Below are 12,833 nucleotides of genomic sequence, written 5' to 3'. Positions count from 1 at the left end.
TTAAAAATTTTTAAAGACTGAGTGTTGGTCCAGTCTGGGGCTTGAACCCTCGACCTCCCGCACGACAGTCCTGTGCTCTACAACATGACCTAACCAACTGTAGGCGCGGTATACCGCTTTGTGCGCCATGTTGTACGTTCCCTTTAACAGGTGAGGCTTTAACAACAATAACCGTATTCATCCACGGTTTTAAAGCAAGCATCAGGTATCAGAAAACTACCACTCTGTTACTAACGTAGCTTGGAAAATTCCACTTGCAACCAATACAAATAAGAAGTCTAGGACTCACCTGCGCCTCGCTCTCCATAACCTCGAGCCTTCTGGCAAACGTGTCCATAACGGTGAAAGCAGTGTAAATTGGACACTTTCTATTGAATGCCTCTGAATCAGAAAACTCTCTGGCCAGAGATTCACATCGATCACCAAATACTCTAAGCTCCTATAAAGTGTATAAAATAAAAGCATATAATTAACCGGTAATTTGAGTTTCAGATTTTGTTTGCAGTTCTCTGCGCTTCCCTTCATAACACTCTTTTATCAGCAACTTTGAAACGGAAGTGGATCTCTAAACTATTACATTTACAATGAAAGAACGCGCTATGAAGAGCATACTTCTGACGATTTTGGGTACCTGTGTGACACTAGAGGCTTCAGCCTGTATTCTTGGTCCCAGGCGTTGTTTAGCTTGATTTACTTTCATCTTCAAGTTATTCCACCTGTGTGAAAACCAATATCTTTCATAAATATTCGCAATCACAAAATAATAATGAAGCTCAATTTGAAGACTCAGGCCTTCTCATCAGAACAACATGCACTGTTGTCTTTGAGGGGTAAAATAAAACACGCAGGAAAATCTGGGGAAAGTTCAACGTTTTAAAGAAGCTCAAATCCCCTGAGCGCCCTTCTGCATTTCATATCTTGGAACTGCTTTTACTAATGAATTGAATCGCTGTTTAAAAGATGCTTGGTCTCCGGGAAAACTAGATCCCATGCACAAGTGCAAATTTGCGGTCCTGACGCAGAAATCCGCTCAATCGAGAGGATGACATTCATTTGCCACAAGAGTATTTGACTTAGGGACTAAAGGACAAGACTTAATTATACTTGATAACAATTCTTTAAATTTTCATTTCTCTATACAACTCGTGCTTTATGTAAGTTTTTCTATATCACTTTCCCCCGATAAAGGTTAGAGTTCTTAGCCGATATGTTTGGTTTTAAAAATATTTTTTTAATCATTTGAGAACTGTTTACCAGTGTAAAGCAGTACGTACCTTTGTGGTGCTGCAGCGTAGAACTTTTGAGTCATGTCTGGAAGTTTCTGATCGTATTTTTCTAACAGAGTAATGGTTCTTTTCATTGCTACAAACTTGCTGTCCATCTCTGCTTGCTGGGTACTCACCTATAAAACCCACACGAGACCAAGTTATACTCTTGGCATAGACATTGAACCTGATATACAATTATGAGCCTACCTCATTAAAAACTCTCATGAGACGCATAAACGAAGTAATGTCTTGCTCTTCTCCCGTAATCGCCTCTATTCCAGGTTCAATGCGTTTCAGGAAGGAATCAAGATCATTTAACGTGGAAGACACCTACAAATAGAACAGCAAGGGCAGATAAATGTGAAACGCCTATCCCAATGAAATTCAAACTACGAACATGAAATTCATTGGACAAGAACTTAAAATAATGTAAGACAATCGTTTCACTGCTGAGACCACAGAATGGCGCTTTTCCTGACACTCAAACTTGTCATTAGATAACTGTTTTTAGTATAATTTCAGAGCTGAGCAAAGAGTTTCCAGCAATCTGATTGGTCGAGCGGTTTCTTATATGACGCTCTATAAAGCGCTCCACGCGGTTTATATAAAATGTTAAAATAAAAATGTTAATAAATGTTACTAAAATGTTATGATTTTAGAAATTTCTTTGTTGTTCAGCTCTGAAATTATACTAAAACAATTATTCCCCTCAGGTTCGGTGAATATTGTCGAATAATCCCCTCGACTTCGTCTCAAGGATTATTCGACGAAATTCACCTCGCCTTCGGCGAATAATTGTTAAATATTACCTGATCAGAAAGGTACTTGGTGTAAACAAACATCCACTTGCTGGCATAAGTGCCAAGTACTTGTTTGATTGGTCTCATGTTCACTCTCATCCAACCTACATCACACCAGTCCTGCAGATTGTATATCTCGTCTCTGGCCGTCTGCAAAAATTATAAAATTTAAGTGTCGCAATAAATTAAAACCTCGAGTTTATTTTTCCTTTTATGTTTTACGTAAAATCAAAAGGGGGAATGGCTGGGAGGTGAATAGCTTCAAAGGTTTCATGAATGGTCACCCTCTAAGGTCAGCTTTTATCATTGTTTCGCTTCCCTGCTACTGATCGCAGCTTTTCTGTTTCGAATCTATTTGCAAAATTTAATCTGATCTTTATCTATTCAAAGTACCAATCTGATATTGTTTGTGTTATGGTAGTAGTTGTATATCTTTTGAGAGTAACTGTCACAAAGAGTCGATCCTGTTAGGGGTACGATAAAGAAATCATTGCTTTTCAAATAATCTCATCTGACAACAATGAACAAGACTTGAACACCTAACTGTTACGTTAAGCAAACTTAATTTTTTAACCCCTTATATCGAAGAGAATATCTAAGTGATATAAAATTCTGATATTAAATCAATCAATCAATCAATCAATTTATTTAACGTGGTCAGAACGCTTAGCTAAAAGCTAGTTTACAGGTACGCCACGAAATAAAAAGAGAAAAGGAAATTATAAAGCCTTGTGGAGGTACATAAATTTAAATAAATTAAGAATTAAGAACTAGCTAATATTGAAATAAAAGAATTTAATAATGTAGTCACCGAGTTGAATATATAAAATGTAAAATGTAATCATTAAAAACAGGAAATATAATTAAAGATAGATCCTCACCGCGCTAGAGTCCCGTGAGATCTAATGGTTTTAAGTAATTTTTAAAACTAGTAAATGTTTGTATCTTTCGAGACTCGTCCGGTAAAGCGTTCCATAGTTTCGATGCAGCATATCTCCATGATCTTAACCCGAAGGTTGTTGATTTTACTTTTAAATACCTGATAAATCTCTATCTCTTTGTCGAAATCATCCAAGGATGGTCCTTTTTCATCCCTCACTTCCTTAGAAGCTGTCATTTTCTTAGGGTTAAGGAAAGTCTTTTCTGACAGTCCCATGGCTCCACTAGTACTGAGTGTGGAAGCAGCCGCTGAGCTGCGGTTGGACCTGAGAACAGACAAAGTCATAAATTAGTGACTTGATTTACAAAATGAATGAATGAATTAATTAATTAATTAAGGCTGATAGTTTCTAAAGAAACTGTTTGGGGCTGCGTCGGTGGGGGTAACGAAATAATTTGGATATATCAACAAAGTTGAAATGGTAAATTGGCCACCGTAACGATTACAAAAGCTGACGTTTCGAGCGTTAGCCCTTCGTCGGAGCGAATAGAAAAATTGTTGCTTGTGTGTGCTTTTAAAGGCAGAAAATGGAGCTACGTTATTGGTGGGAACATGGCAACGAGAAAAACAAGAATAAACTAGTGGTATGAAAAGCGTGCGTTGATCCCTGTGGGATTTAGACTGCCGATTTGAAAGATGAGCTTTTGTTCAAGATTTTTACGGCTTTCCGTGTTACCTAAGTGTAAGGAAAGACCGCAGCTTGCCATATGTTGCTTAGAATGATTAGGTAAATTAAAATGCCTAGCGACTGGTTTCGATGCTTTTCATTCCACTAATTTATTCTTGTTTTTCTCGTTGCCATGTTCCCACCAATAACGTAGCTCCATTTTCTGCCTTTAAAAGTACACACAACCCACAATTCCTCTATTCGCTCCGACGAAGGGCTAACGCTCGAAGCGTCCGCTTTTGTAATCGTTACGGTGGCCAATTTACCATTTCAACTTTGTTGATATATCCGAATGAATGAATTCCTTATTTATATTGCGCCCTTTCTACACAATATTCAAAGGTGCAGTACCCCCCATCAATTTGATAGACACTACACAAAGATAGACCACAACACCGGGCACTAGGTGCCCTACTCTTTTCGAACAGTGTGTGGGTACTTTAACGTCCCACAATTTTTTTTTTTTTTTTTTATCACATACAAGGACTTGTGAGACGGGACCTTCATTTATCGTCCTTATCCGAGAAGACTAGAAAGTCTAACCATTTGCAGATGTTATTACAAAGGTAGCACTTTCTTCTCAGTTATTTAAAGACCCTGAGTGTTGGTCCGGTCTGATTTGAACTCATGACCTCCCGCACAACAGTCCGGCGCTCTCCCAATTGAGCTAACCGGGAGGCGGTTGGTATGGGGTTGGTATGGAGTTGGTATGGGGTTGGTATGGGGTTGGTATGGGGTTGGTATGAGGTTGGTATGGGGTTGGTATGGGTGCTGCAAGGAAAAAAGAAAGGAAGCAAGCAGGTTAGCAAAGTGGGATTAAGTATGCCATCCGAAGCCGTTCATGCTGTCCAAGAAAAAAAAACCAACGATCAATCCAATATTTTGACGAGCTAACAGCTCATCAATCGAGTTTCACTGCAATGAGTGAGTCTTTGATTTTATCACCCAATAAGAATGATCCTTTAAAAAGTTATACAATTTCTGTTGAAACCCTTCTGTAAGAGAAACGTACCTTGGATCTCTTTCTCTTTCTTTCCTGGATTTTTCTGACGTCTGTGATGCTCTGGATCGTATGAGCTCAGATCGGTTCATCTTCCGCGGATGAGCCACTATATTTCCTACCAGAAACTCCTCAAACGTTCGTTGTACATCTTGCATCCATAGAAACGCATACTCCCGAAATGTTGCCAGAAAACTCTGCAATCATTTGAAGATATTTTTTGTTAACTATTTGACCCAAAAGAGTGGTTACCATCTAATTTCTCCTTACAATATCACCCCTGAGTCACAAAATACGTTGACAAGAATAAAGGAATGATCTTCAACAAGTAAAGAAGCAGCCACTACTACATAAGTAGGGTTTACTATTGCAAAGGATCGCTTTCAAACATTTCATGAAACCGTAGTACACATATATGATTTTCATATATTAAAAATTCATTGGTTTATAACAATTCGCGGGATTTAATACAAACCAACATAATGACCAGCTCCCAGTTGGCTTGTCAACGCAGTTGGTAGAGCGCTGCACCAGTATCGCAAAGGTCCTGGGTTCAAATCCCATACGGGTCTGAATTTTTTTCAGGCCTTATTTCCACTACTTCATAAGTAGGGTTTATTACTGCGAGGACCGCTTTCATACAAAGCTCTTAACTGTTAAGCAAATTCTCCTTGTCGGCAGCTTAGAAATATGCACTGTGCATGCATGCAGTGTATGCGTACTAATGTTAGGGTGTAATGTGTTCATGACCAGGTGAACCTACAACCTTTATCAAATGTGTTGAAACACCCCCTCCCATCCTAATATATATTGTCTACCAGTGGTCCAACAAAGAGAAGGGAAAAATGAACCGAGGACTGTATGAGCTTCTCTCCTCATAACTAAAGCTCGAGATCTAACAAAAGAGGCGTCAGTAGTCACTCCATTCACAAATACTGAAAAAATATCCGTTATACTCGTACTTGGGAGCACCGTTCCTTATGTGATTCCTACCTTGCATTCGGAGGCGTTTTGCTCTACCACATCTTTGGTTTGTTTCACCAGTGTCTGTACCTCGTCATCATCAGCAATGACTTCCTTGTAGCTCTAAAAACAAAATAGAGGATATGTTCTCGTAGGTCATACCTTCCTTGTGGTCTTAATCTTATTTAGAAAGAAACCACCTATGATTCTGAGAACCTTTATCAGCAGCAATTATTTTTTTTTTCTTTTTTTTTTGCTCAGGACTTCTATTCTAACATTAACTCCATATGGCTGATATGAAACTAATTATAAATATACAAAACCTAATACTCATAACGATACCATTCGCCACAAAGTCACTTCCATACCAAAAAAAAAAAAACTACCAGCCAAACCAAAATTTAATATAAAATTCATTCTCGAGAGCGTCGCAAATCCTTAAAAACTGCACCTTTAGATCTTCATCCACAGGTCTCACGAAATCTCCACGCCCAAGGAAATCATTTAACCATCCTTCTACACTCTCTTGGACACTGGATGAGGCAGACTTGTCATCAAGTGATGGATTAAACAACACTTGCGAACCAGTTAGCTCCAAGCGAATAGTCAGTATTGGTAGGACTTCAGAATTCTGGAAGGTAAATTGAGATGAGCGCAAGAGAAGTGAGAGCCACCCAAAATCGACAAACTCCAACCTCTCTCACCTCTTGAGGATCAGTTCTAAATCATGTTACCCCCACCCCCCCTCCTCCCCAATCGTACAAAACTTGAGAGTAGGTCTGGACATATCAAAAGCAGAGTTAAGGCTGGTTGGAAAACATTTTACGCTTTAACTCTCAAGGCAGAACTTCTCCTTACCATATCATACAATATTAAGCAGACAAGTGCAGGCGCGTAGCGTGGTCATTTTATCAAGTACGCACAAGTACATATGATCTAGAAACCTAAGTAAACTGAGCGAAAAATACTGCGTTCTTTATTTCTTGTTTGAAATAGTTGTGTGAATACAGGCAAAGAACAAAGCGTCGCCCTTATTTTGAGCAAACTTGGCGCAAACACAACATTGTTTTCAAATTTTTCTGGTCACTTCAAGTAAGCACGTGCGTATATGCGTAGAGGACGCTACGCGCCTGAAGTGATGAGAATAAAGAAAATATTAATTAGGGGATTATAGGTTGATCCAAGCCAATTCTCCAAACTAACATGATAAGAATGGGCATGGAAGACAGTAGGGAGAATTACAACTGAGATTAGGGGAGACGGTGAAAGGGTTAAGAGGAGATTTAGAGATAGAGCATGGTTGTAAAAATTTTATTTAAGTATATGGTTCCTGCTTTGTGTCCTTAAACACTCAGAACTATCGATCGGAAGGTAGGATCGTCAGGGTAAGGGCAGCGCTGACGAGGACTATCGATTGTGACAGTGGTTGAAGTTTCAGCCTTGCCGTCTTATAATTAGCTGTAATACTCAAATAATGTTAGCCATTTAGGACTGTTGAGTTTTCGTCTGTCAGTAGAGTTAGGAAGTTATTTTTGGCTCGGTGGTTTTGTCAATGTCGTGAATACGTCGTGTGTAGGGTGTCGGCAGTTGCTTATATCTGTTGACAGGATTCTCAAAAACTCACATTAGACATGTTGGAAAACACAATCTGGTTCAACATGGATTGCAATGAAGCTTGGGTAGACATCTTGAGTCCCTCCATCACGACTCCACTGACATACTTGATGTAACTCTGCCAGGCAGGAGAGGCACGGCTTATCTGTACCGCCTGAAAACAAAAACAAACAGTTAGACATTAAAGGGGTGGGGAAGAAGTGGCCTGATGGTTTGCACGCTGGGCTCTGGGTCGAGGGGTCTGGGTTCGAGACCTGGCTGTGTCCATGTGCTGTGCTTTTAGGCAGAGCACTGCACCAGCATCGCATAGGTCATGGGTTCCAATCCCGTGCAGGCCTGAATTTTTTCAGGTCTTAGTTTCACTATTGCTTAAATAGTGCTCCTCACTGCGAAGATCGTTCTCACATGCGTTTCTTTAACCGAAGTTCAAATATATGATTTTCATATATTCTTAGCAAATGAACACGTTGTGGTGTACTTTACTCGAGTTCCATCCCTCACAAAACCTATTTTGTTGTATCAACTGAGTTGATAATGTAACTTGGCCGGAGCAGAGAGATTCTGAAGCTGACGTTTCGAGCTTTAGAATCCCTCTTTGGTTGCCGATTCATATCATCAACTCAGCTGATGCACAAAAAATTCTTCTAATACTCCCACTGTTGTAGCATCAAAGTTTCTGTGGAAAATTACTCCTTTATCTTTATGGAACTTACCCTGGTTTCCATGGAATAAAATGACAAGGATAGGTAACTCCCAAACATTACTCTAGGTTTCTCACATACATAGCGCCTTGCTCATGAACACGAGGTAAGGACCCGGTCTGGGTTCACAATAGAACCTCTCGATCCAGATTACAGCGCACTAACCACAAGGTCACCCCATCTTCTACATCACAATAACGGACTCAGAAAAACCTTCATAGATGAGCCATTCTCACCTCAAAAGTGGACTGCAATAACGCATGAATTTTGTGTCCTCCTACTGTGACTGAGTGCTTATGCGTCTCGTAAATCATCCTGTAAATAGCAACAGAAGAAAACTTTGTAACTTCACTATCACTTTCAAGGGTTTTATTTTTCTTTTCTTTTTTATTCTTTTTTTCTTTTTTTCAACATACCCATGCTGTTCCTGCAGTTTGTCCATTGAGAACGACTTGGTGGCATCCCGTGGACTGAACACATCCAACAGACCATTGTCAGACCACGATGCTGCTATGTTGCATATTTCTCTGAAGTTACTCTGGACCACGCCCAGGTTACGATGGAGATCGTCACAAACCAGGTACGACGCATGCTCGACAAAATCTGCTGATTCCACTGTCTTCCATGTAAACACATGGAGTCCTTGGTCAAGCAACTGTGATAGCAAGACGGAGAAAGAAAAGGATAATCTCAGACAGTCAATATTTACTTTTACCACAATTGGCAGTAATGTCACAATCTGATTGGCCAATTTGTCGTTGTCGATAACAGTATAGACAACGCTGCTTGCGTCAACGTGCCACGACCTTGGTCACGCACTAAAAGAATGGTATTGTCTGACGTCGATATTGTAGTAAAAACCAAATCGACAGTGGTTTAGCATGGTCTGTACTCTTTTCGACAACGATATTCGCCATCACGATGGTGTTGCGGTGTCACTCGGTTACGCCTCGTGAGTCCGCAACATTATGACCACTGTGAGTGGTAGAATTTTTTTTTTTTTTTTTTTTTTTTTTTTAATACAGCATTGTTTATTACACTTACACATGTACTTACACTATAATTACTTTTTACACCATGTTTAAACTACATTAACTTACACTACTTACAATACATATATAACAATACAGTTACACTAGTCAAATTTAATTACAGTTGATCTATTTACCACATTATTGTTTGCATGTTAATTGTCGAGTAACTACAGAAATTAATAAACAGTTAAATAAAAAAGATAGCGAAGAGGTCAAAATACAAAGTTGAAAAAAAAAAAAGACAATACAATTTTATAACGACAGAAAAAGTGGGTAGTGGTAGAATGCCTAAACTAAACACCACTCGGTCCCATGAACTCCTGTTCCATGCCACAAAGCCACAAAGACAGATTCAGAGTCACGTACAATGAGAACACAGCCACACACCACTAGCAACTACTTCATGGTTTACCTCATCAATTTTCGCAAGCTTCCTCTCGAACAAAGGCCTCTCGAACTCCTTTATGTTTGCCATCACAGAATTGTAACGTGTCACAATAGTTTCAAGTCTCGTAGCAGTGGACCTCAGAAGACTATCATCTGTTGATCTCAGCAGCACTCGGACGGGGTCAGGAAGACGAGTCAGGAAAGGCTCTCCTCCTAAGTAATGCACCTCTCGTAATAGAAGCATCAACTCTGGATCAAAGTTCACGTGTAAAGTGAGTTTGCTTCCCTCACTTGCAGGTTCCGCGATCTATAAGTAAGCAAATGAAACATCCTTTAAAACAATACAGAGTTTGTACGTTATCTCTGGCGGGAACTGTTTTACAAGAGCTTAATGTACTTTGCCGTTTGTGCAACTCGAAAAACGTTCCTGGTTTAAACGTTTCGTGGTTTATTGCTCCTTTATTTACTCAAATATCGTGAGTATTTACTCCTTTTAACCAGAAAGCTATTTGTGAGCAAAGGTGGATTTTCCAGTCATTCCTAAGGTGATCTCCTCTGTAGTGACAGCGAAATCATTCGTAACAATCTTTTCAATTTCATTATTTATCTTCAGTTATCAATTCTTCAAAAAACTATTATCTGTGCCAACCCATTTCATGTTGCGCAGACCCACAAGAAGTAAAGCGATGTCCAAAGTTGCTCGCACATGCAGAAAACGTGCCTTTTATACAGGAGGTGTCATTCAACTCACCAAAAGAGGCTGCTTTAATTTGGTCCTTAACTCAGGCTCCATTGTGCTTTGCCATTGGCGAATAGTATCTGCTTCGCACCTTGGAAAGGAATATAAAAACATTCTCTTTCATCTGAACATCACGAAATACAATTTTTTCAATCACGTTGCCGTCAAAGGTAGGAAACAACATCACCCCTGCTGGATTTTCCACAATTCCACTAAAATGGCTGCGTAATGTAAGAAAGAACTATTGATAGTGATAGTCACTAACTTATTTTTTCCGACCTGAGCGGAGAAAATTATCAGAGTTAAAGAAAAGTGGTGTCCAGAAACCAAAAATAATACTTTTTATCTCAGCCATTTGAAAGTATTCATAAAAGTTAATCACCCACCGCGGTTTGAGACTCCAAGGGGTAGCCTACCCCTACGAAACCTGTCTTCCAATAAAAAAATTGGACCATTTGAAGAAAAATTCTGCCTCTAGTTCTCATTACCTTTCAATGTCTTTTATTAGATCTGAGTATGTATCTCTTAGACGCCATCCATCGTCACCCTTGAGCGAAGCTGGGGAAACACGATGCAGTCGAGACATGGGCTCCTACAAAAACACAATTTTACATCTGTTTGAGTGGGATCAACTTATTTCATGGCCGAACTTCTAAACGAGCTCCTTGCTGCTCACTCGCAAGAGCTACTAGATACGACATCAGCAATTCCTGAGGTTTAAATTCTCACAGGGTACTCTCATTTTTCTTAGCTTTTCTTGGTCCTACCCTCAAGATCTTCATCAACTGATTGGCTTTTGCACTATTAGTAAACAGCCCTGAGACATGTCTTTGTGGTTTATCAGTATGCCTTTCTCCAATTGATCCTATCCGAGGTAGTTTACACATGCAGTGGTTCTTCTAAACTTCTAACTCAGCTGTAAGTTTGCAAACTATCCGCTGAGAAATCGGACGTATGCGTTTCTGTAATGCTGTCACAAATATACGTTCAAGGAAATACTTACAATCTACAGAGATTCTTGTAGTGTGGTTCAAGTATTATCGTGTACCTGTATGTGCATTTTGAATCCTCGTAGCCAAAGCAACTTGTTCGAAATTGGAGGGAGATGAGGATAAGTTGGAGGGGAATCCATATGAAACTCCAAGAATACCCTCATGTCCAGTAACTCTTGAGTGAAACCATCCACCAAAGCAGTAAATAGAACCTTCAGATTTGTCTAAGGTGTTCAAAACAATTAGAAAAGGTTACGTCTGCATGCAGGACTGACTCGCATACAATACAGCTACCACAAGTTATTCAAGCTTCTGTGACAAGCTCTCTAAGCTATGATCATTTGGATCGCCATGGCGCGTGGAAAATAGGGAGCTTTAGCAACGACGACGGCGACGGCAACGAGAACGGCAAAAAACAATAGGCTTAATGAGCAAAAACAATCGCCCTGCGCGTGCGTTTAACATTTTGGTACATTTCTTTGCCGTTCTCGGCAAAACAACAACGTGAAATAACCAAACTTCAGGTTTTCTCGAGAACGTGAGCGAATGACGGTTAATTTTTCTTTCTTTCTTTCTCCTTACTTTAACGCCGTTCGTAGTGATACAGTCGCTGAATAGTTCGCCAGCATTTTCCAAGTGAAACACATCGAAATAACTTCGAAAGAGTTACAAAAACGAAAAGTTAGATTTCGACACCACGTTTTCGTTGCCGTCGCCGTCGTCGTTGCTAAAGCTCCCTATTGGCGACTACACGTGCCCCTCAAGTCACCAACTTCGCGATCTGTGATTGGCGGTCAAATAGCACAACACATGTAGTTAGAACGTTACCATCACAGTGTGTTTATGGTCAAAATAAGATAAACAATTGCATACATCAAAATAATTGATCCAGACTTTTCTTCTGTGAAAAGAACCTCATTAATTCTCTGGTGATCGAATATTGAGCCTTGAGAAATCGCATGTACCCCAACACGATTTTGTTTTCTAACGACCATAATTTTATTTCTAACAATCATTTTTAAATTTTGGTATGCCAAATGACGGCCTTGAAAAGAGTTAAACTTGGAGTTCTGACACGATGCAACCACGTGTTGCTAATCTTCTTGGATACGAAGTAACTTTATGAGAAATTACCAGTTACGTGCTTTATAATTAGCGCATGACTCTGGTGGAAAACTTCTATTTGAATATCCTTCTCGCTAATAGTCTACTTTACAGTTGTGTGCTTGGTTGCCAAGCCTTTGAACGGGAGTGAGGTTAGGGATGACCTTGTTATGATACAAACCTTGCTGCCTTCCAAATGTAAATCACTTTGTTATCATGCTAACTAGATACAGGTCTCTATCACAACAAGGTCATCTTTAGCCTCACTCTGAATCAAAGGCTTGGCAACTAAGTACACAACTGTAAAATGGCCTATTCTCACCTGAACAAGTTCTCGTCCACTGATTCCTTCAAAGACTTCCAGAAGCCTCAGTTTGGCTCTTGTGTCCCAACATTGCTTAAAACTTTGTCTCATCACATCGGCCAGGTTGTACTCTAAATCCTGAAAATGATGAAATAAGAATTTTTTAAGTCCTAAGAAACTAGTTTGGAAAAAGTCAAATCAAGGCATCGAATGAACCTCAACAAATTTTTACAATTAAAAAAACTTACCCTGGTTACAGAACGGAAGGCGAAAAATTCTCTTTCAAACTCCTGTGTTTCACTTGCATTCAACACATCCTG

The 12,833-nt window shown here is 39.6% G+C and overlaps 1 protein-coding gene across 1 annotated transcript in view; it reads right to left on the bottom strand.

Annotated features, from left to right (window-relative positions):
* LOC111339840 (uncharacterized) overlaps positions 1-12,833 on the bottom strand; it is a 72,850-nt gene that overhangs the window by 52,691 nt on the left and 7,326 nt on the right. The window contains exons 10-27 of the mRNA XM_088728981.1: positions 12,762-12,830; positions 12,532-12,651; positions 11,162-11,329; positions 10,602-10,705; positions 10,126-10,204; positions 9,400-9,681; positions 8,370-8,608; positions 8,190-8,268; positions 7,263-7,406; positions 6,090-6,269; positions 5,669-5,761; positions 4,688-4,872; positions 3,108-3,273; positions 2,078-2,218; positions 1,476-1,598; positions 1,275-1,402; positions 632-716; positions 290-439 (exon numbers count right to left, since the gene is read on the bottom strand). Coding sequence (XP_088585107.1) covers positions 290-439; positions 632-716; positions 1,275-1,402; positions 1,476-1,598; positions 2,078-2,218; positions 3,108-3,273; positions 4,688-4,872; positions 5,669-5,761; positions 6,090-6,269; positions 7,263-7,406; positions 8,190-8,268; positions 8,370-8,608; positions 9,400-9,681; positions 10,126-10,204; positions 10,602-10,705; positions 11,162-11,329; positions 12,532-12,651; positions 12,762-12,830 — 2,535 coding nt within the window. The remainder of the gene's footprint in view (positions 1-289; positions 440-631; positions 717-1,274; positions 1,403-1,475; positions 1,599-2,077; positions 2,219-3,107; positions 3,274-4,687; positions 4,873-5,668; positions 5,762-6,089; positions 6,270-7,262; positions 7,407-8,189; positions 8,269-8,369; positions 8,609-9,399; positions 9,682-10,125; positions 10,205-10,601; positions 10,706-11,161; positions 11,330-12,531; positions 12,652-12,761; positions 12,831-12,833) is intronic.

This window comes from Stylophora pistillata, chromosome 7 (assembly GCF_964205215.1).
Source record: "Stylophora pistillata chromosome 7, jaStyPist1.2, whole genome shotgun sequence".
In the NCBI taxonomy this organism is placed as follows: domain Eukaryota; kingdom Metazoa; phylum Cnidaria; class Anthozoa; order Scleractinia; family Pocilloporidae; genus Stylophora; species Stylophora pistillata.
This window is presented reverse-complemented; position numbering and strand designations above follow the sequence as displayed.